This window comes from Pipistrellus kuhlii, unplaced genomic scaffold (assembly GCF_014108245.1).
Source record: "Pipistrellus kuhlii isolate mPipKuh1 unplaced genomic scaffold, mPipKuh1.p scaffold_m20_p_2, whole genome shotgun sequence".
NCBI lineage: Eukaryota > Metazoa > Chordata > Mammalia > Chiroptera > Vespertilionidae > Pipistrellus > Pipistrellus kuhlii.
The window spans coordinates 63,939,668-63,966,995 of NW_023425515.1; the positions used below are offsets into that span (position 1 = coordinate 63,939,668).

The 27,328-nt window shown below is 43.1% G+C and overlaps 1 protein-coding gene across 7 annotated transcripts in view; it reads left to right on the forward strand.

Annotated features, from left to right (window-relative positions):
* The first annotated feature begins 9,459 nt into the window (after nucleotides 1–9,459).
* Nucleotides 9,460–27,328, forward strand: part of CD47 (CD47 molecule) — a 59,213-nt gene continuing 41,344 nt past the window's right edge. For 3 of the 7 annotated variants that reach the window (XM_036448569.2, XM_036448570.2, XM_036448572.2), the window contains exons 1-2: nucleotides 9,468–9,687; nucleotides 26,238–26,588. In XM_036448569.2, the coding sequence (XP_036304462.1) occupies nucleotides 9,642–9,687; nucleotides 26,238–26,588 (397 nt within the window). In that variant the 5' untranslated portion in view covers nucleotides 9,468–9,641. Of the gene's footprint in view, nucleotides 9,688–26,237; nucleotides 26,589–27,328 lie in introns of all 7 variants that reach the window. The other 4 variants (XM_045584014.1, XM_045584013.1, XM_036448568.2 and 1 more) reach the window with 4 other exon arrangements.

Here is a 27,328-nt window from a genome sequence, read left to right on the forward strand (position 1 = left end):
GCTGCATGTCCAGATACCACACTTTGAGAACCATCCTAAAGTGTGTCTCTTTTTCCTTCCCTCCACTCTGTTTGTGGAATAGATGGTGAGAGTTGCAGCAGCTGGCATGTGGGGGCCTTCAGTCTAGGTTGCCATTCAAGACAGATGGGCAAAGAAAATTAAAGGGATATGGACTCAGGAACCCTTTTTCATGATTCCAAAGATGCATTTCTATCTGGTCTGGAAATTTGATGCTAGTTATTCACTTCACTGTTTTATTTATTTATTTATTTATTTTTATTTTTATTTTTGTTGTTGTTTCTACACTTCACTGTTAAAGACCATCTGATGAGTGTGCTGGCTCACACCCATAGCAATTAGACCAGTATTGGAGACAAGTAGATCTGCAGATGTGCCCAGAGGCTCATTGTAGCACTAATAAACTTCAGGGGGCATGGTGTCTCCAGCACTCCAGCATAGGTGGCCATGGCAGGGCAGGGGGACCACACCTAGAGAGCTCAGGTTCAGGACAGAGAACGAAGGTTTCTCAGCAGACATCCCGGCCTGCTGCAGGCAGGGAACTCTTCCAGAACTGAAGATGAGACTGTCAGGCCAAAATGCAGCTACTCTGTAACTAATTTCAAAGAACACTCATGTGTTCTGGCAGTTAGTATTTTTTTCCTAGAAAACTTGCCCCTCTAAGGACACAAAAGACTGTAACATGGATTGTTTTCTACACTTAGCCCCCAAAGAGGGAATATGGTACAGTAAAATATATTGCTAATGGAATTGGGACTAAATGGAACTAGGAACATGCAAACTGGTGTAGGTTAATGCAGTATTCAAAGGTGTTTTCATATGTAAGGCAGTTGGGAGCTGCCTGAGCTGCTGGGAATATTTCTTAAAGGTTGGACTGTGGTTATTGAATATTGTCAATGTCTGTCAGGGAGGTAACACATTAATTTCTATACTTGTCGTGTTTCCTATGTAGGTCAGCTGGGGTAATGCTTTGCCTCATAATCACCCCAGGACTCAGGCTGAAGGAGCACCCACTGTTTGGAGCATTGCAGATTTCCATGGGGGCTGGGGAGGGGAGGTGGCAAATTGCATGCTGAGTCTTGATGTTTTTGCCCAGATATAACACATTTACTAGTTATTGTGGCTTGAATGGTATCCTCCCAAAATTAATGTCTACTCCCAGAATCTAAAAATGTGACCTTATTTGGAAATGGAATTTTTGCAGATGGATTTGATTAAGGATCTGGAAATGATATTATACTGGATTTAGGGTGGGCCCTACATCTAATAACTTGTATCCTTATAAGAAAAAGAGAAGACATAGAAATAGAGAAGGCAGCCGTGTGAAGGTGGAGAGAGATGTTGGAGTGTTAGATCTCCAGCTGAGGAACTCCAGGTATTACAGGACAGGGACTGGGCCTAGAGTTGGTCTGCCTCAGCAAGCTGGTATTGTGTGGGTTTTTGTCTTCCTGCAGGAAAGATTTCACATCACAAGTCCAGGTGAGAGTCTAAAATGGGTCTGCTTCAGATGCTTAGAAATGTTATAGGAACAAAGTTGGCCACGTTGGGCTGCATGAGCTCACTGGGAAGTAAAAGTAGCAGTGACAGCAGAGAGACAAGGCAGAGCAGCTGTCACTTACAGGAAAGTCAGAAAAAAAAGGGGGGGGGTGCTTCTTGGAGACAGCTTCAGGGAGTAAGCCCAGGATGAGCTGCAGCTGCCCAGTACTCCCCTGGTTGCATGTCTGGTGGGGACAGTTATAGCTTAAGAGAAAGAGAGCAGAGAGATTCAAAGAATGACCTGCTTTCTGTCACTCAGGGTGATATCTCAGGGTCCTTCGTCTTGAGGCTTTCTATCTCTCTTTAGCTTGTGGGAATCCTATGGGAGGCCTCCTGGGGTGGACTTAACAGAATATTCTTTAGTTAGGTTTGTTCTTCAAGAATATGCTGATTCAGAAAAATGTGTTTATTGAGTTATTTTTTGGTTAGTTTTATTTCCAAAGAATGTCATAGAAGAGAGACTGGGTCTGAGGCCAGTCTGACCATCAATAATTTTCTTGTTAGTGTCCTTGGTTAGGGAAGATAAAACCTGGTTATTCATTAAGTGGCTGTAAATTGCTCAGATTATTTGGCCTTGTTTAATTATTTTGTCTCATTTTCCCTTTTTTCCACTTGCCAAGGATTTGCCCTATCTTCTTAGTGTCCTTCCTCACAAGAATTGCCACAATCTTTCAGAAACCAGAATATTGCTTTCTTGACATTTTAACCTTAGACATCTAGCTTCCAAACTGGATTTGATTAAGGATCTGGAAATGATATTGTACTGGATTTTGGATGGGCCTAAATAAAAGAGAAATGTGCAAATTGACCATACCTCTGTGACACCCAACCGCCAATCAGGAGTGAGAATGCAAATTAACCCTACAAAGATGGAGGGTTTATTTGCATACATGGGCACAGAGCAGCCTGGATCCTGGGAATATCCTTGGGACCCAGGCTTTTCTGAGCCTGTAGGCCCACATGTAGGCCCTGAATGGTCGGAGCCCCGGAATGCCCCTGGCCAGCAGTGGCCAATGGGCACTGATGCAAAGTGGCCCCGGTCCCTAGACAAGCAGTCATGGTGTCAAGCAGGCTGGGTCCAGGGACAAGCAACCAGGGGAGCTAAGCACAAGTGGCTTTTGGGCAGGGCAGCTGCTTGCACATATACCCATGCCAAGCAGGCCTGGTCCACGCACCCCAGGCTGGTGGACACAGTGAACACAGGGCTTACACCCTGGGGACACACTCCTAGCCCAGTGAACACACGCAGCAGGGGATCCTCTGCACATGGGCTGCAGAGGAAACACCTTTTCTTTTTAAAAAAAATATATTTCATTGATTTTTTTACAGAGAAGAGGGGTGAGGGATATACTGTCAGAAACATCGATGAGAAAGTAACATCAATTGGCTGCCTCTTGCACACTATCCACTGGGGATGTGCCCTCAACCAAGGTACATCACTTTAACAGGAATCAAACCTGTAACCAATCAGTTTTCAGGCTGACACTCTATCCACTGAACCAAACCAGTTTGAACATAAACACCTTTCTGACCACTTATTGGCTAAGTTCCCTGTATGACACCACTTGCAGTGTTCTTGGTAACTTGGGTTATAAGAATCCAAGAAGGTGATCTAGGGTTTTTCCACCACACTCCTAGAGGAAAAAATGAAAGTTTGTGGCTTGAGGGGCTACAAAATGTCATGTCCTGCCCTAGCCGGTTTGGCTCAGTGGATAGAGCCTCAATCTGCTGATCATAGGGTCCAAGTTTGATTCTGACCAATGGCATGTACCTAGGTTACAAGCCCCTCTCTGGCTGGGTCCCAGGTCAGAGCTCATGCAGGAGGCAATCAATCAAAGTGTCCCTCTCATATTGATGTTTCTCTCTGTCTCTCCCTCTCTCTTTCTTCCACACTCTCTAAAAATCAATGGAAACATATCCTCAGATGAGGATTAAAAAAAAAAAAAAAGTAATGTCATATTCTATGAAAGTGTCATCTTGAAAATGCCTAAAGAAAGTTGTCATATTTCCATGGTGAAGGGACTGGAGTCCAGGTTGATGAAAACACCTTGGTGGCTGTGGTGACTGGCAGTGTCTACTGCAGCAGGGTGATGTGGCTGGCACCTTTCCCTGATCAGCCTGGTTGCCTTCCACAGAGGGAGGCTAGACTTCGGCTAAGCCCCACTCCCCATAGAGGACAGGCCTAAGCTATCAGTAGGACTTCCCTTGAGGAGTCCCAGTCAGCGAGAGGGGACAGGCTGGGCTGAGAGACCACCCCCCCCCCCAAGTGCATGAATTTTGTGCACCAGGTACCTAGTCTATAATAATAAAATTATTCTATATAATAAAGAGGTAATATGCACATTGACCCTCACATGGTCACACAAGATGGCCACCCCCATGTGGTCAAAGATGACTGCCACAAGATGGCTGACAGGAAAGGGCATTTAGGGCCAACCAGGCCAGTAGGGGAGGTCAGTTGGCGGAAATTGGGATGGCAGGGGAGCAGGTAGGTGTCAATCAGGATGATAGGGGAGTAGTTAGGGGGTGATCAGGCTGGCAGCCAAGAAAGCGATTGGGAGCCAGCAGTCCCAAATTGTGAGAGGGTTCCCAGATTGGACAGGGTGCAGGTTCGGCTGAGGGACACTCCCAGCCTCAGTGCAGGAATTTTTTGCTCTGAGTCCCTAGTATTATACTAATTAGACCAAACAGCACATGACCTTCCAGACTTCCTTCTGGGTGAAGTCAGAGCTGCACATGCTGAAACAAGCCATCCCACCTGTGAGGGCAAGACACTTGCACACATTTCGTGCATCAGGCCGCTAGTGACAAAATATATTTCTATGAAACTAACACAATGGGCAAACCAAGTCACATTATCATACCCACTTCCCCTTCCATACTATGACTTCAAAGCGAAACTTTAAGAATTGCATGAACAAACTTCATTCCATCTAACTTCTGGTTGAGATTTGCCCAGAGCAGGAGTTTAGAAGGTGGGAGGTGAGTGGAGTCATGGTATTTCCTTGGCCACGTTCCTCTCTGCCAGGCTGCTAGTGGCTGTTCCTAACAACCCCAGCTCCTGCCACACAGCCCTCCTTAGATCCTCCATTCTCAGGGTTAGTTCTCCTAACCACTGCTCTCCTTGCACCTCCAGAACTAGACTAGGGGACAACAGCTGTTGTTAGCTCACAACATTTCTCCTTTCCTTGTCACTTTCCTTTAACTCTGCCCACACCCTAGTAAACAGTTCCTTTATTAATCTCCTCTCAGCATCTTCATTTGGGCATGCCATCTGTTTTCTGCTGAGAATCAGTGGATACACATATTATACTATTAGGAGGAGAGCTGGAAACTTGGTGGCCACAGTGGGGACCACCTCACTGAGTTGAGAAGTGGCACTAATGAGGCAACAGAGGGAACTTCAAGGAGAGGGACCAACCACCACACAATGCTTTGTCTCTGGCATTCCTTCACTCAAGCAGAGGAAGGAGCTTGAGCTCAGAAGCAAGACACACTTCATCTCCACCATTTATTACCTGAGATATGAACCTCTCTGGATCTCAGTTTCTTCAGATGCATACTGGGTATAACAATGATGTGGATATAACAATGCTTTCCTTATGGGTCATTTAAAAATCCAGGGAGACAAATATAAAAAGAACCTAAGTATGGTAGACATACTAATGCTTCCCAAAATTTCCAAGCTTAATCCCTGTGGATTTTCCTATGTGTTACTTTATATAGCAAAAGAGACGTGGATGTGATTAAGGTTATAGACCTAAGCTTGGGAGATTATCCTGGATTCCCAGAGGCACCCAATCTAATCACTTGAGTATTTAAAATAGAGGGAGAGGAAGAAGAGTCAGTCATCGAAATGTGGCAGAAGAAGAGGAGGCAGGACAAGTGGAGAAGGCTTTCATGCATCATTGGTGCTACACAGTTACCCAAAGCCAGCCTGTCCATGCTGACCCCCTCCCAGATTGCAGTCAAAAGGCAATTGGGAACCTCAGTCCCACAGACTCTGACAAACACTGACAAACACTGAAGTGAACTTAAAGGTGAATTCTCCCCTAGAGCCGTCTGAAGGAATGCAGAACAGCCAACACCTTGATTTTGGCTATGGGAGACCAGAAGCAGAGAAACCATTGCACGCTGACCTGTAGAACTGTTGCATAATGAATGGGTATCATTTTAAGACTACATTTTTAGTAATTCCTTCTGGCAGCAACATCAGTAAATATTACAGCATGATGAGGTCCTGGTACATAATAAGCACCCTCTACATGTATGTTATGTATCTCCAAAGGGGACAGTTAGTTAAGGTACAGAGAGGCCTTCCCAGGGCCCCAAAGATTATGTGCTCTCCAAAAAATACAGGAGCTGCATTTTTACAACTAACCTAGAAGCTGGCTCTCTCTAGTGCTTTCCAGCTGTGGTGAGTGTGGGCTCCCTACCTGAGCAGCCTCCAGCAATAGCAGCAGGAGGGGTGGGAAGAGCTGTGCTTGTCCCTGACTTGGGCAAATCAAGCCTGGGCTCAAGGTCTTCCCCAGGGAAATGCAATCTCGTCCCTCCAGTAAAATATCCCCTACCCGAGTCCTCAGTCTGCCTCCTCCTACTCGGAGGCAGTTTCTGATTCTAATGTTTGTCCCTAATGGAAGCACAGGCCAGGAAGATCATTTCCTGCTACTGGAGCCTTCCTTCTGTTTCCTTCAGCCAACTCCTCTCTCTAAGCACATGTCAATATCTTCCAGTTGCCTAACCATCTAAAGCCAGTCCTGGCCTATTGAGCACACTCTGCTACACTGCTTTATTTGATGACTGGGGAAACTGTGCTTTTATGAGTGGGTCGAGTTTAAATAACACCCTAGGACACTGGGCTCTGAGCCAGGTATCAAGGATGTGGGTACCTCAGCATTCAATTACCAATAAAGTGTATATTAGAACACGTGGACTAAGGGCTTTCCACTGCGCACAGACTTGTGCCTCTGGCTTGAATCAAAATTGTACACACGTGGCCCAATCCCAGTGCCACTTCAGGGTTTCAGAGCAGCAATTGGTGTTCCTTTAGGTAATATTTTCCCTGTCCTTCTCAGGGACTCACCTCAGTATAAGGAGACTCTAATAATAGGAAGTAATATTGATTATGTGCTTACTGTGCACCAGGCACTGCTATATGTAGCTGTAAAAGTGATAACAGTAAATTCTCAAGGTGATTTAAAGAATTAATTTCTATTATTTTTATCATGCAGCTTCACAAATGAGGAGAGGAGGGCTCAGAAGTGTTAAGTAACTTGTCCAAGGTTAACCGTAGTGCGTGGCTAGAGATGTAAACTCAAACCTGGGCTAAAGCATTTCTGAATACTACACATCACACGGAGGATTTTCCTGCCGATTCAATACACACAGATCTCTTAGGTCTCGACCAAGCACTGTGACAGACCCTGGAAATACAAATATACCCTGGAAAGATTTCATTTTCTCCTAGCTAACATGGTAGAATAGGAGACAGGTATGTACAAAAAAATACATAAATGCATTTTATTAGCAGCATAAACAAAATGCAATGGAAGTGGTAATTAGATGTTTTAGGGGGAAAAGAACAAATGGGAACACAAGCTCAGGAAGACAGACGTAAACAAGAGGGACAGAAAGGCAAGTATCACATATAATCATGGGCAAACTGCCCATTATTCCTCCTTCCCTTTGTTTCCTCATCACTAAAATGGAGATCATAATACCCACTCCAGGGCTGTTATGAAGATTAATTTTAGTAATAAACTGAATGTGAATTACCTCTGTTCAAAATATTCTAATATACATTATTCTCTTATCTTCTACCCAAGAAACCCCTTATGTAAAGATAAGAAGAGCTCAAAATCTAAATAAAAATGCTTGGAAATGTTAACAGGGAAACAGAAATGTAAGGTAGTTAGATACTGGAGAAAGTTATCTCAGAGAGAGGCTAATTAAACCTAGGAAGCTTTCTTTGGATTCTGTTTCCTGGAATAGGCCTCCTCTTGCCTCAGCATCAAAACACATCCCAGCTGATTCCCAAGAGCTGATGTGCTTACCCAGGTGGCCTCTTATTCACCTGATTTAAGAGTACTCCATTTTCTCTTTTTTGTTAATCATCACCAGAGGATATTTTTCCATTGATTTTTTTTTTTTTAAGAGAGAATGGAAAGGGGGGAAAGAGAGGAAGAGGTAGGAAAAGGGAGAGAGATAGAAATTTTTATGTGAGAGAAGTACCTTCCCTTATGGGGCTGAACTAGGATTGGGCAACAAAGTTGTAACCCAGGTAGGTGCCCTTGACTGGGAATTGAACCCACAACCCTTCTGTGCTTAGGTCGGTAGTCTAACCACTGAGCCAACCTGCTAGCGTAAGATTACTCCATTTTCTGCACAAAACTACATTATGGACATAGCCTTAGCAGCTCCCAGCATAGAACAGAGCATCATTTCAACTCTAGGTGTGAAGGTTGTGGACAGTCCCTCCTGGTCACTCCTCAGCTTTAAGGGGTCCTTTGGTCTCAGGGACAGCTGGCAGCCTTATTTAGCCAACCAGCTGCCCTGTGGTACACAGTGTCCCCAATGCTCTAAGTCTGGTGGGTGATTCATTTCCATATATGCAGCAGTTGGAGGAGATTCCAGAAGGCCCTTTGGTAGCCTCAGGGTGTCTAAGTGGCCATTCACATCATGACCAACATACTTATGAACCACTGTGTTAGTGAGATATCACTTTTCCTTTTTTTTTAATCATTAAAAAAATGAAACTATCAAATTTCACTGGAATAATATTTGCCTACAGTCACATCAACACATCAAACTCCTTCTGTTTGTCCATTGAGTTTGAAGTGTTAGAAAAGGGAAAACTTAAAAAACACTCCAATTATAAATATTTGATAATGCTGTGGGAAAGAGACTCACACATTAAAAAAAAAACAATAGCAAAACACACACACACACACACACACACACACACACACACAAATATATATATATGAAAAGATACATAGTATATAATGCCCTGAGAGTGGAACTATTATTTCCTGGGTTTCATTACTATGAGGATGGAGTGCGATGGAGGAGATGCCATGGGTAGAGGATTTGGAGAAGTGGGGTGGTGTGGTGGGAAATTGCTTTCTTCTTCAGCAGGTAAGAGAAACACAACTAAAGGAGCAGATGGGCTATGCACCCATTAGAGTAGCCACCAGAGACTGACTGTGTGACAAGAGAGTTAATCATTTAGGATAAATGTTACTGGCAGTTTTACAATGTCTTTTCCTTCAGTTTGAATGTTGTGCCTGTGTAATTCAGTGAGATATTGAAAGAAAGTGCAGGGATTAGTCAAAAGCCATATATCCATAACACAGACCATTGTGTGGTGATGGCCAGAGCTACAGGAGGGGTGGCAGGTAAGTGGTGATGGTCAAAGGGTGGGGGCCAGTGGGGACAGAAAGAGGCATTGCTTGCACCAATGGGCACAGGATGCGGTGTGTAGATGGTTCTTAGTGAGTTGTACATTTGAAAGCTGCATGGTTTGGCGAACCTATGTTACCCCCAACAAATTCAAATTTTTAAAAAGGACCTTCTTTATGCTGTGTCTTGGAGCCACATTTTGAATGGAGAAGAAGACCGATGGGGCAGGATCCCTGGGCCCAGGGCAGTCGGAGAAGCAGAAAGAAAGGAGAGAGGGGAGGGAACACATGCCCAGCCTCTCTGTGAGGGGTATCCGCACCCTGGCGCGGGGATGGAGGGGCGCAGGGAGAGATGGCCTCTGAGCGCAGCCCCCGCCACCTCCAGGGAGCGGCCCGGGGTCCAGGCGGAGCCCCAGGGGACGCTGACTGGTCCGCGAATCAGGGGCCCCCGCGTCACAGCTCCGCGGCGGGGCGGGGCGGGGCCGAGTGCGCGTGCGCGGCCCGGGCTGAGCGGGTGTGCAGCAGCTGGAGCTGCGGGCGCGGGGCGCGGGGCGGGCGCGGACGGTGGGCTCGGTTGGTGACGAGCAGCGGCGGCGGCGGCGGCGCGGGGTCCGGACTGTAACCGCGGCGGCTGCTCGGGACGCGGGCGGCGGCGGCAGCAGCCGAGGCGGCCCGTCCGCGGGCGCGATGTGGCCCCTGTTGGTGCTGCTGCTGCTGGGCTCAGCGAGCCGCGGTGAGTGGCCCCGACCCTGGCTCTGCTCTGCGGATCGCGCCTCCCGCCTCCCTCCGCGGCGCCCCGCGGGGTGTTCGCTGCGCCCCGGAGAGGAGAGGGCGGCCGGAGCGGCACGCGCGGGGCCCCAGGCTCCCGGGCGCGAACGTGGGAGGCCCCGCGGGTACCCGGGCGCTCCCTTCCCTTCCTTCCCCGCTTCCCCTCCCTCCTCTTCATCTTCCCGGGAGACAGCGGGCTCCTCTCCCGCCCCCGCGCGCCCGCCGCCTCCGGACGCGCACACCGAGGGGGGCTGCGCCCCGCGCGCATCGCGCGGAAATTAACCGGAGGGAAAGGGCGCGATGCGAGGCGAGTGGGTGGCCGCTGTCAGGGTCCTTCTTCCTCTTTCGCACCCCGCTTCCCGCCTGGGCGCCTCAGTGCGCCGGGGATGGAGCGGGGAAGAAGCGGAGAGCCGGGGCGTCTTGCGATGAAAGTGCGCATTTTTGGTGAAGATGGTTATTTATTTATTTATTTGTTTATTTTTCGTGTGTGCCCTCCCACACGAACCCAGGAGGTAAGGGGGGGGGCATACTTGATACAGTTAAGTTTTATTTCCAACACACCATTTAATCAGAAGAATTTTTTGTCCCCCCACCTCTCAAAAAAAAAAAAAAAAAAATATATATATATATATATATATATATATATATATATATATATATATATATATATATAAAACCTTAGAAATAGGCTTCTTGGAAACTCTCTGAACCTCCCGGCCCCTCCAACCACTTTAATACTGTCCAAAGAGCACATTCAAGTTCCCTCCTGTATGTGGGGAACCATTTCACAGCAGTAGCTTTCGCTTGAAATGAGAAGACAATAACCCCACGTCAAAACATATTTGCAACCAACTGGAATTTGGTGTTTTTCCACATTAAAGGCGTTTTGGCCCCAAGCGTTTGGAAACTATTTTTTTTTTTTTTAAATGTGTGCTTTATAAAAACCGAGGGAAGAATATAATTTGGTGTGTGTGGCTGTAGAGGCCACAATTCACATGTATAAAGCTTTTTTTGTGTGTGAATTTTTTCTATGATTCAAATTGAGTTTGAGTATCTGTAAACACGCAATTGTTATATTTAATTCTAGAATGTGAACTTAATTACATTTAAACTGATTACTAGCTTCCCTGTGCCATTCATAAAGCCTTGTGACTTCAGTTATCTTCAAGATGCTCTTAAGACCCTGTTTACCACTCTCCCCATTCTCCGAAAATCCTGGGATGTTGGAGCTGTTTATAATCACTATGTCTATTATCTGAAGGGTTGATATTAGATGAAGAAGTGTTCCCTGTCATTATCATTAATGGCTCATTGCTGTTACTATCAAAATAACAAAATAATACTGCTTTCAGAAACCCATTTTCTGATCAGAATGCATGCTGAACCAGATTATAAATTTATGATAAAATGTCACTTATTCAGACTGTATGCATCAGAAGCTATTCTGAAGAATAAAAACTATAAATTATACATTCTTTTAAAAACAAGGGTCCTATTTTCAAGTATATTAGAAAGAACTGCTATAATGTTACTTTTGGGGGTAAGAATTCTGTTAGTAATAGTTAAGATAATATATAATAAGCACTCATTTATATGTAATATTAATGTGCTCAAGTCCCTGTAGAGTCATAGAATTCAGAATTTATAGTGTTTTAGTGTACTTAAGCTAATAACCTAAAAAAGAAAAACAGAATAGAAGCATTATGCATTTGAGTTGTGTTAAGTATTGAATATAAACCAATGGATTTTTGTTTGTGTTTAATATTTAGTTTTTAAAGAGCATGTATGAAGAGATGCTAGCAGCATTAGAACACAAGAGTGGTAAACCAAGGTATTTGAGAGATTGAATTTAGAATCTAGAATGAAGAAAGTCAAAGGACTTTTATGTTCATTGTTACTCAGATTTTGATTTTGCTTTCAGATTCATTTTCAAATGACTAGTAATAAAATTCCATTGACAGTGTCAGTTGATCTTTGTCATAAAATAAGTTTTCTGAAATACCCCTTCCATCTAATTAGGCAATCTGTAGCCCTCCGGTATTGGTTTACAAGATGCAGAATGAATTATTATGCTCCTTCCCTCCCCTATCCCCCATGTGTCAAATTATATTTTGATGAAAAGCACATCAGCATTTTCAGTGGAATTCAAAAGCTGGTAAATAAAACCTTACTCAAATAATGACAGTATATGAACTGTCAGTAGTTGAATGATTTTTCAGAGTTTTTAAAATCAAGGATACACATTATTAAAAAAACATGTTTATTGTCTTAAGTATTGTAGTAATTTGGCTTGCTTTAAAGAAAATGTTTTGTTTTCTCCTAAAAATACATATTACTTTAAAACACAAGTTGCCATTTTGAGGAAGTAACTGACTATGTAAAAGTCCTTATTTATGATACTGCCTCAGCAATTTAGAGGCAGTGTGTTAAAGCATTAAAGGAAATGCCTACTATTAGGACATTTGCTCACGCTGTCATCTGTATTTTGGCAGATGTTTTATCTTTGCCACTGAGTTGTTAATGGAGATTTGAAAGGCTAGGTTCTAAAGATGCAAAATAGGTGTTTTTCCCAAAATTGATAAATATTCTGAATCCAAAATCATCATTCATATTACTAAAACTGTGAATATTCCTTACTGTTGATTCAGCTATGGCTAGTATGGGCATTACTTTTAATACATTCGTGTTATTTTTGTTACACAATTTTTATAAAGCCATTTACCCAACAATTAGGTTTTACATTCATACCTTTTTATACAAGGTTTCAAAATTCTATATTTTTACATCTTGTGCCTAAAACAGTGCACTCTGGCTGTCATGAAGCTACAATATTTTCACTTGTACAGATATTTTTTTATATGATAAAAGAAGAAGGATAATAGTGTGGAATCAATTTTGCTGAACTCATTGTAATACTAAACTAAAAAGTACAGAGCACCCCGGATATTTGATTCTGATAGACCTACACTGAGACAAAAGAACCTGTATTTCCTCACTGTGTGGTTATTTGGAGGCGAAATGCTGTTAGAAGCCACACCCGCCTCTACTTCCTTCCATACCCATGGAACAGTTGTATATGACTCCATATCTGGTCATCCCAGGGCCTGCATATATTTATGCATATTTGAATACATGTCACATTGATGGGGTAAAAGACAAGGCAGGGAATTTGGCAAGTGCAAGGTCTGTCAAATGTTGTGTTTTTTTTTTCTGTTTCAAGCCATGTATGAGCCCCCTTGCTATGCTCCAAACACTTTGCATGGAGAAAATAGTGCTGGACATAGAGACACATTTCAGGCTCCATGCCTCTTAACATAAAATACAGTTACTTGGAAATAGAGATTTTGTTGTTTTTATCTTTCACTTGTACTTAATATGTTTTTGATGCTTGACAAGGCCTTAATTCTGGATGTTGCTGCCCTTCCCCCTGTAATTCTAGCTCAACCACGTCAGTTCTTGTAAGGCCACTTTACATTTTAGAGGCAATTACTTTGAGTCAGAACAAAATACACTTTACCCCAGTCCTTGCCTGATCTCTACTGAGATGAGATCTGACTAAATCCTCCTGTTTTACCCTAATTCTAACCCAACTCAGTTTGAGGCTCCAGTATTTCATTCCAGGGTCAAGGTCTATGGCAAAAAGATTCATTTCTACCAGGTATCTTTTTGCTTCATTTACCTTAGTGACTCCTAGGCTTTCTTATCCCATTTTGAACATCCATTCCAAATGGATAATTAACATCCTACTCAGGTGCAAAATCATAGTATTGATATGTAGTGTAGACTCTTCTAACTTCCCTCCCACCATTTTTAAACTTAACCTATAATAGCTTAGGTAACCTTCATCACTTTCTCCCTTCTCACCCAGTTTCAGAAGTAGACCTGTTCACCTATTTAAGGGAAAGATCACCTGTCAACAGCTCTTTCACTTCCATCACCTTGGAGACCTACCTAATCAATTTAATTCTTAGTCATGTATTTTAGATCTTTCCTTCTTCATTGGTTCTTTCACCATAGATTGCAAACATGCTCAAGTTTTATCCCATATTAAAAACAATCAAACAATAAATAAAATTAAAACAAACAAAGAAGAAGAACCAAAAAATCTTACCCTGTTTCTGTCTTCATACTCCTTTCATTATCATCTCTTCTCTCCGCTCTTTTAGACTGCCAAATCTATTGCAAGAATAATTGCCTCTCCTTTCTCTCTTCCCATTTATCTCCAAATATGACTCCTCATTCCACTAGTCTGTTGACAGTGCTGCAGATAAAGAAGTTAGTGATCTAATTTTTAATCTAGTGGCTATTTGTACTTATCCTACTTAACATCTATTCTGTCCATATCAAGATGCTTTCTTTGTGTCTACAGGAGTCCTTTGTTGCCTCACTACTTCTCACTTTCTTAATTTGTTCCTTTTTATCTATTTGCTCCATAAATGTTGGTATTTACAACATTTAATTCTCTGATACCTGCTCTGTTGCTTTGTAAGGATTAGCTGGAAAATCTTGTTTATGCTTATGATTTCAATTATCAACTAAGTTCTTGGTGATACTATTGTAGTGATTTCTCTCTCTCTCTCTCTCTCTCTATATATATATATATATATATATATATATATATATATATGGGATTTTTTATATGAGATTTTTTACAGAGAGGAAGGGAGAGGGATAGAGAGTTAGAAACATCGATGAAAGAGAGACATCAATCAACTGCCTCCTGCACACCCCCCACCGGGGATGTGCCCGCAACTAAGGTACCTGCCTTTGACTGGAATCGAACCTGGGACCCTTCAGTCCGCAGTCCGATGCTCTATCCACTGAGCCAAACTAGTCTTGGCTGTAGTGATCTCTTAATGGGCCTCCCATTCTTGTCTCCTTCCCTCCCCTCAATTCACCCTTCATATTGCTTTATTATTTTTTTAAATGCAGGTAAATCTGAGTGGTTTGATTATTTCATCAAGTCCATACTCCTCAGAATTATATTTAAGGTAGCATTTCCATATTTCTTAACCGTATTTTCAAGTTCCATTTTCTAGAGATCACCTGAATAATTTCTTGCTTCCAGTTATTAATTTTCCAGTTATTAATGTTACTCCTCTGCCTGGATAGTCCTTTTCCATAACATTCCTACTCTTCCTTCCAGATTCAGTTTATACATCATCATCCTCTAGGAAGGTCATTGTTAAGTACATTCATGTAATTTTTAAGGAACTCTTCCATTTCACCTGCAAATTGAAATTTTGAAATTAATTGAAATTTTGCATTGAAATATGTAAGATTCCATAATGAGGTCTATAGAAGTAAGAAGTGGAGGGTTCTCTTCAAATATGGAAGCGGAATGAATCCGCTCTGATAACATTTTTGGATATTTCTTTTTTGGAATTCATACTTTAAATTTTTTTGCATTTATAAGGAATGTAATGAGGCATACTTGCTGGACCCTGGGTTAAATCCATAGGCTACCAAATGAAGACATTGTCCTTACTTTTCTACCCTTTCTCCTAATGGGGAGACCAGTTAAATCAAGTATTAATTACAAGATACCCAGTAATAAGGGTAGTGACGGCAATTGAGAGGGAATGATGGGAACAATAAGGAGAGGATAGATAAGGTTGAGTAGTGTAGAGAAAGGAAACAGGATTAAACATCTGAATTCTGCTTTAGCTGGAAGAGCCAGTTAGTCACCTCTAGCTGCCATTTATTGAGCATTTGCTAAGTATGTGAAAGACATTGAGATAAGAACTTTGTGTTCCTTATCTCATTAAATCTTAACAAAATCTCCAGGAGGTATATATTATCATTTCACTATCATTATATATTGCAATAGATGAGGAAGCTGAGGTGCAGAGGTTAAATGATTTGCCTAAGGTTATAATCTCCAGAAGGGGCTAAGTCTCCAGCCAATGTCTGACTCCAAAATGTGTTCTCTCACCCTTTAGTTTCAGAGTGATGGGTATGGGCCTCTAGGCTGGGGGAACATGTGCAAAGTCATAGACAGGAGAGTACACAGACTATCCATGGGATTTCAAGAAGGTCATTATAATTGGACATTAGTTTGGAAATGAGAAAGGACAGGAGGTGGGGCTGGGCAGGGCCTTGAAGGACCTACTTTGTATTCCATGTTAATACACTTACAATTAAGTTTGAAAAGAGGGAGGGGGGTTATTAATGTATAGAGAGCAAGAGAGTACCCATTTGCATTTAGAACATTTGTTTCTGGAACAGTGGAAAGTACACTGCGACTGGGATGGGGAAATGTGGAAGTTGGAGTCAGGGAGCTACTTAAATGGCAGTAGTTCAAGGGAGAAATGAGAAATGTCTAATTCATTCACACAATCAGCATTGAATTTAGGAACTATTAAATAGGCTGAGTCTACCAAAAATTTCCCATGGCTAAAATAGGGAAGAATCTAGCATGATTCTTATTGACTAACTAGAGGCCTAGTGCATGAAATTAATGCATAGGGAGGGGGAATGTGTGTATGTCTCTCAGCTTATCCTGCACCCTCTCCAGTCTGGGACCCCTAAAGGGATGTCCGACTGCATCAGGCATCCCTCTCACAATCCAGGACTGTTGACTCCCAACTGCTTGCCTGCCTGCCTTCCCGATTTCCCCTAACCACTTTTGCCTTCCAGCCTGATCACCGCCTAACCATTCCTGTGCCAGCCTGATTGATGCCTAACTGCCCCCTGCCATCCTGATTGCCCCTATCTGCCCTCTCCTGCAGGCCCAGTCACCCCTAGCTGCCCTCCCCTGCAGGCCTGTTCCCCCCCCAACTGCCCTTCCCTGCAGGCCTGGTCCCCCACCTGCTCTCCCCTGCAGGCCCGGGTTCCCCCAACTGCCCTTTCCTACAGGTCCAGTTGCCTCCAACTTCCCTTCTCTGCTAGCCTGGTCATTCCTGACTGCTCTCCCCTGAAGGCTTGATTGCCTCCAACTGCCCTCCCTTGCAGGGCTGGTCCTTCACAACTGCTTCCTCTGTGGTGATCGTCTTGTGTCCATATGGGGGCACCCATATTTGTCCACATGGGGGCAGCCATCTTGTGTGTTGGAGTGATGGTCAATTTACATATTACTCTTTTATTAGATAGGATAGAGGCCTGGTGCACAAGTGGGGGCTGGCTGGTTTGCCCTGAAAGATGTCCTGGATCAGCATAGGGGTTCCCCTGGGGTATAGGGTTGCCTGGGTGAAGGGCCTGTGGTGGTTTGCAGGCAGGCCATGCCACCTGATTAACTAAGCAGAGGCTCTTGTATCTGAGATTTATTTATCTTCTATAATTGAAACTTTGTAGCCTTGAGTGGAGGCCAGGGCAAGCCAGGGGGCAGGAAGCTTGGCTTCCTCCATTGCTGGGGGCAACCCAAGCTTCCAGTTTGCTCTGTGGCCACAGCCTCTTGGTTGGGTTAATTTGCATACTCACTCCTGATTGGCCAGTGGGTGTGGCTTGTGGGTATAGCAGAGGTATGGTCAATTTTCATGTTTCTCTTTTATTGTAGATAAATAATAGGAAATACTTCAGAGAGGTGAGGATTTGTAGGGAGAGTAGGAAGAGGGAAAATTGATTTTTGGACATTTTGACTTTGATGTAACAGTACTAGGACCAAGTAGAAATGCTCAGCACACAAATGGCTTTCCTCGGGGTTGAGGAGAAAGGTGGGACCTGTTTAAATAAAAGTGTGTAGGTAGTTAGAACCATGAATATAGGTAAATACTGGGGGAGGTAGTGCTGACTATGAAGCCTTTAGGAACACTAATACTTGTTGTGAATCACGGAATAGGTTTCAATAAGGAAAGGAAGCTAGGATGGATGAACAAAATAATAGAAGGAAATTCAGAAATAGTAGATATAGAGGCAAAGATCGGCACAAGGAAGGAGCTGCCCACTGGCTCAAGAATTGTAGAGAAAGTGAGATAGAAAGTGAACCATATAGATTAAGTTTTTTCACAAGGGATTGTTGGTGGCTTTAGCAAGAACTGTTGTAGTGAAGCTGAGGTGGAGAGAGGGCAGCCAGGTGGCAGAAATTTAGGAAATGAAATGAAAGTGAAGAAAAGCTTTTAGATTATTACTTTAAGACTAGTGGCCTAGTGGACAAAATTCATGCATGGATGGGGGGAAGGGGAGGTTCCCTCAACTCAGCCTCCACCCTCTCTAATCGGGGACCCTGGAGGGATCAGGCCTAAACGGGCAGTCTGACATCCCTCTTGCAATTTGAGACCACTGGCTCTTATCTGCTCACCTGCCTGCCTGTCTGATCATCCCAAACTCCTCTGCCTGCCTGGTCACTCCTAACCTCTCTGTCTGTCTGCATGATCACCCCAACTGCCTCCCTTGCCAGCTTGATCTTGTCCCCAACTGCCCTCCCCTGCTGACTTGATCTTGTCCCAATACCACTCTCATGCCAACCTGATCTTGCTCCCAACTGCCCTCCCTTGCAGGCCTGGTCCTTCCCAATTGCCCTCCTCTGCAGGCCTGGTTGTTCCCAACTGTCCTCCCCTGCAGGCCTTGTCCTCCCCAACTGCCCTCCCCTGCAAGGCCTGGTTCCCCCCAACTACCTTCTCCTACTGGCCTGTTCCCCAAACTTCCCTTTCCTGCATGCCTGGTTGTTCCCAACTGCCCTCCCCTGCAGGTCTGATTGCCCCCAACAGTCTTTTCCTGCTGGTCCCATCAACCCTAACTGCCCTCCCCTGCTGGCCTGGTCACTCCTAACTGTTCTCCCCTGTAGGCCTGGTTCCCCTTCCCCCCCCAACTGCCCTCACCTGCAGGTCTGGTCCCCCCAACTTCCCTCCCCTGTAGTCCTGATCCCCCCCTTCCCCAACTTCCCTGCCCTGCAGGCCTGATTGCTTTCAAATGCCTGCCTGGTTGCTTCCAAATACCCTCTACAAGCCTGATTGCTCCCAACTGTCCTTTCCTGCTGGCCTGATTACCTCTAACTTCTCTCTCCTGCTGGTCCAGTTGCCTCCAGCTGCCCTCCCCTCTAAGCCTGGTTTCCCCCCCTCCCCCAATTGTCCTCCCCTGCAGGCCTCATCCCCCCACAACTGCCCTGCCCTGTCGGCCATTTTGTGGTAAACATCTTGTGTCCACATGGGAGCATCCATCTTTGGCCACATGGGTCAGCCATCTTGTATGTTGGAGTGATGGTCAATTTGCATATCACCTCTTTATTATATAGGATGATTGGAAAGAGAGAGACAAATATGAGGGATTTTCTAAAGTTGGTGAATATTTGAGCATGTTTATAAGAATGCTTAAAAACAAACAAAACCAAAACCTATGTAAGTGGAATAGAGACATGTGGGAGGCTGATAATTAACTAGGAAAGTCCTTGAAGATATTGATGGATTGGGAGGCAAAATGGAAATTAGCTTTCAGGTAAAGGGCTTCATTTCTAAAGATGAACAGTGGGGATGTGTGGGAGAGAAATGTATATTATTGGATTTATAGGTAAATTTATAGGTGAAGGGTATTTGAGGCTTCTCATCTGGCATCACTGATAGACTCAATTTGAATCCTATATAAAAAAACCTAATATGCAAATTGTCCCCTCAACCAGGAGTTTAGCTGGAAGAATGGGAGTTTGACCACTTGCTATGACATGAGCTGACCACCAGGAGGCAGCATGGAACATGATAGGTGTTGGTGAAGTGCTGAGACCTCTCACTGGCTACCTGGGGACTGAGGTGACAGGGATGGAGGTGTGAGATTTCTAGGTGTTCGCTGAGCTCACTCTCACTCCCCCTGTTACCCTCCTCTGAGACACCAGGGTTTGTGCAACAGGGAGCCCCTGCGGTCAGGTGCCGGGTGCCAGTGAGGAGCTTACCTTGCACTCATGCAGCCTCTTCTGTGTGAACTGGGCCACAGCCGCCAGGACCGCAGGGGTTAGCCGGGCTCCTTGTGGGTTTGTGCAGGAGCCAGTCTGTGAGGCCAGCTCGCTGCCCACCTGGCTTGCATGCAGCCTTGCTAGGTTGCCCAGAGGTCCACATTGCACCCAGGCCAGCGGCATGCAGCCGCACTCACCATTTTCCCATGGGAACTCGAGCACTCTGACTCAGGCAGAGGGGTCTTGCAAGAACCTGGGGGTCCAGGTGCTGCCCAGGGCCCAGAGGTCAGCTGGGACCTGCCCTTCCATGCCAGACGCTTGTTCTTCAATTGTTGACCAGGCCTAGGGACTACACCTGTGCATGAATTTCATGCACAAGGCCTCCAGTTAAGAAATAAGAAGAGAGGGCTGCGTTGGAGAGTATGGAATAAGCTCTTTCAGGAGGCGAGTGATTTATGAGCTGTTACAGAGGAGAGAAACTTTACGTGGAACATGTTTAAAAAGATGCAAGACCACCCAAGTGGCTGGGGACTGTGACAACTCTGTTGTTGCTCTGATAGCAACACACATTTTCTTAGAAACTGTAAGACTGATTCCTGTCCTGTACTGCCTTTCCAGAGCACTTTGCTCATACAGGAAGGATCACACTTACATAATCCTGTGTTATAAAAAGTGCATTTCATTCCCCCAAATCAGAATTGGAAGCTTTGAAAAGATAAATCATACTCTCCCCACCCGCCCATCATTGTATCCACACATTCTCTCACAATGTTTCAGAACAGGTAATTCTCAATAAATGTTTGCTGCATTTTTAAAAATTCTGAGCCATATATTGAGCCTTCTCTGCAACCAACCACATGTTGGCTGTCTTCAGGACTACAGAAGGAGATGGTTAGGTTGGTGATTGGTATTCACAGAGATTGTAGAGTCCACTATTGTTGGCATGTAACAAAATAAATTTCCATTTCATTTTTAATTTATTATAAATCCTGTCATCATTAATGGTTATATTAATAACTTTCTAACTGATTCAGACTGCTGTAGGCATATCTTGATTATTCAGAATTTTCTTATTCATGTTAGTTATTTGTGTTCCTTTATTTGTTCTGTTTCAAATCTTTTCTTCAATTTGCTTTTCCATTAGAAGGTAGTAGGCAAAAGAGAGAAAACCCAAATCAGATTTTTTATTACTTTTAGTGTTTAAATAATATTGATTGAAGTGAAGTTGTGGTTAATAGTTGGTAGACTGACATTTTTGGACTACCCTTATTTATTAATTACTAGAGATCCGGTGCACGAAATTTGTGCATAGGTAGGGTCCTCAGGCTTGGCTGGTGATCAGGGCCAATCAGGGCCTTCTGGCTGCTGGCCAAGGCCTTCCTTTGTTCCACACAGCCCACTGGTTGTTAGTGAACATCATAGCGAGAAATTGAACTCACAGTCTACTGGTCGAATTCCTGAGGGGATACTTTGCATTTTGCCCTTTTTTATATATAGACTAGAGACCTGGTGCATGAAATTCATGCACGGGGGAGTGTCCCTCATCCCAGCCTATACCCTCTCCAATCTGGGACCCCTCAAGGGATGTCCGACTGCCTGGATCAGCCTAAACAGGCAGTTGGGCATCTTTCTCAAAATGGACTTCTGGGTCCCAACTGCTTGCCTGCCTGCCTTTCTGATTGTCCCTAACCGCTTCTGCCTGCCAGCCTGATCAACCCCTCACCACTCCCTGCCAGCCTGATTGATGCCTAACTGCTCCCCTGCCAGCCTGTTTGCCCCTAACTGCCCTCCCCTGCAGGCTTGATTGCCCCCCAACTGCCCTCCCTTGCAGGGCTTGTCCCTCCCAACGGCCTTGCCTTGTTGTCTATTTTGTGGTGGCCATCTTGTGTCCACATGGGGGCAGCCATATTTGACCATATAGGGATAGCCATTTTGTGTGTTAGAATGATGGCTATTACAATCTGCATATTACTCTTTTTTTAGATAGGATAGAGGCCTGGTGCACGGGTGGGGGCCGGCTGGTTTGCCCTGAAGGATGTCCCGGATCAGAGTGGGGGTTTCCTTGGGGGCATGGGGCGGCCTGGGTGAGGGACCTGTGGTTGTTTGCAGGCCGGCCTGGCACCCTGGCGACCCAAGCAGAGGCCCTGGTATCTGGGGTTTATTTATCTTCTACAATTAAAACTTTGTAGCCTGGAGCAGAGCCTTGCCTTCTGCTTGCTCTGTGGTGGCAGCCATTTCTGTTGGGACTTATGTATCTTCTATCATTGAAACTTTGTAGCCGAGTGGAGGCCTAGGACAGCAAGGGCAGGCAGAAAGCTTGGCTTCCTCCATTGCCAGGAAAACCCAAGCCTCCCTCCTGCTCTCTGTGGCCATAGCCACTTTGGTTGGGTTTATTTGCATATTTGCTCCTGATTGGCTGGTGGTTTGTTTGCATATTACTCTTTTATTAGATAGGACTAGAGACCAAGTGCAAAAAATTTGGCCCAACTGCCTCTCCAATCTGGGACCCCTCAGGGGATGTTCGACTGCTGGTTTCTGCCCAATCCCAAGGATCGGGCCAAAACCTGCAGTCGGATATCCCTCTCACAATCTGGGACCACTGGGTCTTAAGTGCTCACCTGCTTGCTTGCCTGATCAACCGTAACTTCCCCCCTGCCAGCCTTATCACCCCTAACCCCTCTGCCTGCCAGACTGATTGCCCTTAACTGCCCCCCTGCTGGCCTGGTTGCCCTTCACTGCACCCCCTGCCAGCCTCGTTGCCCCTCATTGCCTGCCCTGCCAGCCTGGTTGCCCCCAACTGCCGCCCCACTGGCCTGGTCACACCCAACTGCTGCCCTGTCTGCCTGGTCACCCCCAACTGCCTTCCTCTGCTGGCCTGTTTACCCCTGGTTGCCTCCCTTTGCTAGCCTGGTTACCCACACAGCCTGCTGGTTAGTCATTTGAACCTGTCTTGCTAACCCCCCATGCCAGCCTGGTTGCTCCATACCGCCTGCTAGCCAGTTGTTTGTTTGTGTCTCACTAACCTCCCTGTTGGCCTGGTCACCCCACGTAGCCTGCTGTTCGGTTGTTAAAGTAAGAGCATCGTGACCAATTTGCATATTACCCTTTTATTAGTATACATAGTGCAAGGGTTATTCAAGTTATGATTTTTCCAGGTCAATTTTATTACCAGCACTAATTTGACTAGTTTTTAAATGGCTTTAGCTATAAGATTTTGCATGTTACAGCAAATAAGGCAGTGCAATTAGTTCTTCCTGTATTCTGTTGGAAATCCATTCTCTAAGCATAAGTTGTGAAATTATTGAGTGTTTGCCAACCACTTTTTACTTACCAAGAGCATTTTAAACACATTTACTAGGATAAACTTCACTTGTATCTTTTATTAAAGGATAATTTTTAGAAAAAATATCTTGACTTAAATATAAAATGATCATGTGTTATTAATTCATGCATTAATAAGCAAATTAGCAGGATAGTAAGACCATCTTGGCTTTTAAATAAAGTTGGAAGGAAAAACACATGTATTGGCAACCAGGAAAGCTGTAATGAATTAGTGAATATATGCAATTGGTCAACATTCTTAGGGCAGTAACATGTAATTTTAAAAAAATCCCGTCTTCCATATCAACCAAGGTACTTGTATGTATAAATGCATAACACATGGACACAGACAATAGGGTGGTGAAGGCTTGGGTGGGAGTTGGCTAGAAGGAGTCAACAATGGAGAAAGAGGGACATATGTAATACTTTTAATAATAAAGATTAAAAAATAAAGTATGAAAATTAAAAAAGAATACAAACAAACAAACAAAAAAACCTTTAAAATCCTCTCTTTTTCCAGGTGGAAATAAATTGCACAACAACATTTCTCTCTATGGACATGAATCATTTGCATTACTCTCAGTTTTCTACAATCTATAAAATTATAAAATAGCTCCATCAAGCACAGTGAAAGGCACAGTCCTTATAGAATCAGATATCCCCAAAGGATTTGTAAGACAATCCCAATGTTCCACTGAAAGGACACTCAGTAATCCTTTTGTTCATTTCAAAATTGTTCATCGTATTTTCTAACACTTTTCTTCTTTTCTACAATAATTCCAACATCAAAACCACGTTTTCTCTCCTTGTGCACGAAAGCCTCCCCCTCAATGCTTCTTTCTCAGGGGAAATAATTCATAACCCTAAGGTTTAAAAAAAACGCAATTGGAAGTCCAGCTTTTGCCTGGGGTATCCTACTATTAGGATGGTTAGAAGTGTAGAGAACTGGGAAGAAGTGAGCTTGTGAACCTCAAGCTTGGTTCAGACTGAAAATTCCCTTATACATATCAATTTGCACCCCCCCAGTCAGAGAAGGTCTAGATCAAGCAAGTTAAACCCAAAGGCTAACACAGGCCAAATAAATAAGGTTTAAGTTTATGTGAGCTGCAAAATAACACAAGCTTCAATTTTCATAGAATTGTAGGTTTATTTCAGTAGAGACATGCTGAATACAAAGGGCTAAAATGAATGAGTAATTGTTAACATAAAATAATAGAACATTTCAATAAAAATAATGTTTTTTTCTTGAACATTAACTTACCAGACACTGCATAACTGCTGGTCAGTCATTTGGAAATCAATAAGCATACTGCAAATAAACCTATTTTTCTTGTTCTCTGAAAGTGAAATATTTCCTGTTCTGTACACCAAACAAGTCAGTATAAGACTAATGATGTGGCAATAGGCTGCTAAAATATTCGCTGCTAGTATTAGTGGAGAGAAATGGTGCAACTGCACATAAGGTGCTTGAGGGAAATGAATGCAACACCATTATAGTAACCAGTTACTAGCAAACATTATATTGTAGTTTATTATTAAGAATCCTATATAATAAAAGGCTAATCTGCAAATTGTCCCTTCAGGAGTTCAAACCACTGGAAATTTGATCGCTCACTATGACATGCACTGACCACCAGGGGGTGGTGCAGAATGAAGGAAGGCCCTGGTCCACAGCCAGGGAAGGAAGGCCCCGATCGGCCCTGATTGCCGGCCAAGCCTAGGGTCCCTACCCATGCATGAATTTCATGTACCGAGCCTCTGGTTGTGTATAAAACAATATAATAAAAACTAAGTTACAAAATTTTTATTAAAACATTTCCTACATATCATTATATTGACTGGACTACAAAAATATTTGTTGTGGGCTATGAGTTTGACATGCTTGCTCTAGAGTCTAGATCATTGCATAAAAATGCTCTTTTGCCCAGTTTTTAGAGTTTTACCTGCATATGTATAGCACAATCAAACAGTGAAAGGCACAGTCCTTATAGAATCAGATATTCTATAATAGAGGGCACTTGTCCATGTATTTGCTCCTTTGATACTTGCCATAATTCTGTGAAGTAGTTTGGTGTTCATTTCTGATCCTTTACTTGCAGATAGTAAACTGAGGCATAGAAAAGTTATGTGAATTGCTTAAGGTCACATACTGACAAGTGACAGATAGAATTTATACTCAGGCTCTCTGAACATTGTCCAGTTCCTATTTCACTATACATCCTAGCATTCAATTAAATGGGCATTTACCAAATACTATGTTCCTAGAATAATAACTGAATAACATTCTAAGCCCCTGAATTTTATTCCCAGTTTATTTAGAAGAAAGAACTGTAAGGATGAACTATTAAAACTGATATTTGTATTTGTTAGTGCTTTGTGTTTTGTTTTGTTTTGTTTTCAGGGAAAGTCCAACTACCTACCTAGATAAAATAGTTGATAAATGGCTGAAAAATATGGGAAGAACTATAATTTCTCCACAATTTTAAACATATTAGATGGAAGATGAGTGATTGCATTTACCTTCCTAATCCCTATTTTGTAAGACAACTGGTAGTTTATCCTATTGAGAAGTGTTTAATAGAATATACTGTATTTATTAGCAGTATCTATTCTTGTCTTCAACTTGTTTCTTAGCTTTATTTTGAGTGGTTTATGGTTTTTAGGAAGAAGGAATACCTATAATATGCATTTGAAAATTGTTCTATAGTTTCAATGAAAATACGGGAGTGAGAAAGTACATTTCAGTTGTATATAATTCTTTATAGTATTTGCATGCTGAATGTATATTGCAATGGGAAATAGCCACAGAGAATATTTTTTTCTCTTTAGCATTCTAAGACTTTCCATCTTAGAGGAAAGATGTGATGTGGTTCATCCTATTTACTTTTTATATTAAAGTCCAGTATATCTCACCACATTGCTTGAAAATGCAACCTAAAGATAGAGATACTCTTCATATGGGTTTACCAAGTTCTGTTTAGAGGCAGTATATAGAAGTTGAGACTGAATATAATATTTGGTTTGATTTTCTGTTCAAAATTTCCCATGGTAAGGACAATATTTTTCTATGAATATCAGTGAGCAACAATGATGACTTCAAAGCTTCTTTCTGATGCCAAATACTACATCTGCATGTTCCTTGTATTACTGAAAATGAATAAGGAAAAGTTACTATGGTGTCTACCATCTGTTCATCTTAATATTAAAATAACTTGTTTCTCTTCTTCACCTGGTTGGCCTTCTCTCTATAGTTGCACTGCTAACTTAAGGGGACAATTAAAACCGTGCTCTTTTATCTTAAGGATTTGTAACATTCCTAAGGTCTTATGCTATAGAATTCTATAATGACATGAAACTATTTTCTTTTTCTTTTCCAGGTTCAGCTCAGCTAATATTTAATATAACCAAATTTGTAGACTACACCACTTGCAATCAAACTGTTGTAATTCCATGTATCGTTAATAATGTGGAGGCAAAGAGCCTGAGAGAAATGTTTGTAAAGTGGAAGTTCAGAGACATATACTTTTTCTCCTATAATGGAGAGAAAAATGAATCTAAGCCCAGCAATAGCAACTTCTCAAGTGCATACATCGTTCCAGAAGCACTACTGAGTGGCATTGCCTCTTTGAAGATGGACAAGTCCCAAGCTGTCCCAGGAAACTACACATGTGAAGTAACAGAATTAACTAGAGAAGGCGAAACCACCATAGAACTAAAATATCGTGTTGGTAAGAATTTTATAATCTTCCCTTTTATTTGTCCTGCAGTAACCTGATCCTATTAGAAACCGGGCACAATGTGGCTAGGAACTCCTTTGAATCAAAAAGTAGGTTATGACTAATAAATGATTATGTAATTCAGCAGCTTTAAGATCATGAGTTTTACTTGCTCTTCTACTTTTCCTAGTAAAACTCCTTTGCTGTTGTTGTTTATGTATTGTCAGATTCTCAGTCTTTTAATCTGAAAACTATTCTTTTGGGGTGAGGAGTCCTGGCGTCATTTAATCTGCATTTCTGTTTGCTGCTCTCAAAAGTACTATCTTTCATGTGATTAATTTTCCTGTTATGTAGCTTTTAAAAAAAAAAATTATTGCCTGCATATTGGTCAAGGGTGAAAAGTCCCAGCCATGCTCCAGCTGGAAAGAATAGATTAGAGGAGAATTGCAGATTAAAAATGAGGTTACAATGATGTTTTCTTGAGCTTTCTGTGTTCAGCCTTGCTATGGTGTTCTTTTTCTTGGCCAAGATGTGGGAGAGTTAGGGATCCAATAGAATTAATTTGAATTCAGCCTTGGTTATAGCACCATGATTGTGCCCTTTCTTCACAGACTTGGGTGGTGAGTTGCATAAAGCAGTAAAGCTAGCTGAAGTAAACAATCTGCTTTCTTTTCTAGGCCTTGCCATGCCAGCTGATTACTTTAACCACATACAGGTGCATACTGACTTTCTTTTTTGAAAGCTCTATTTAG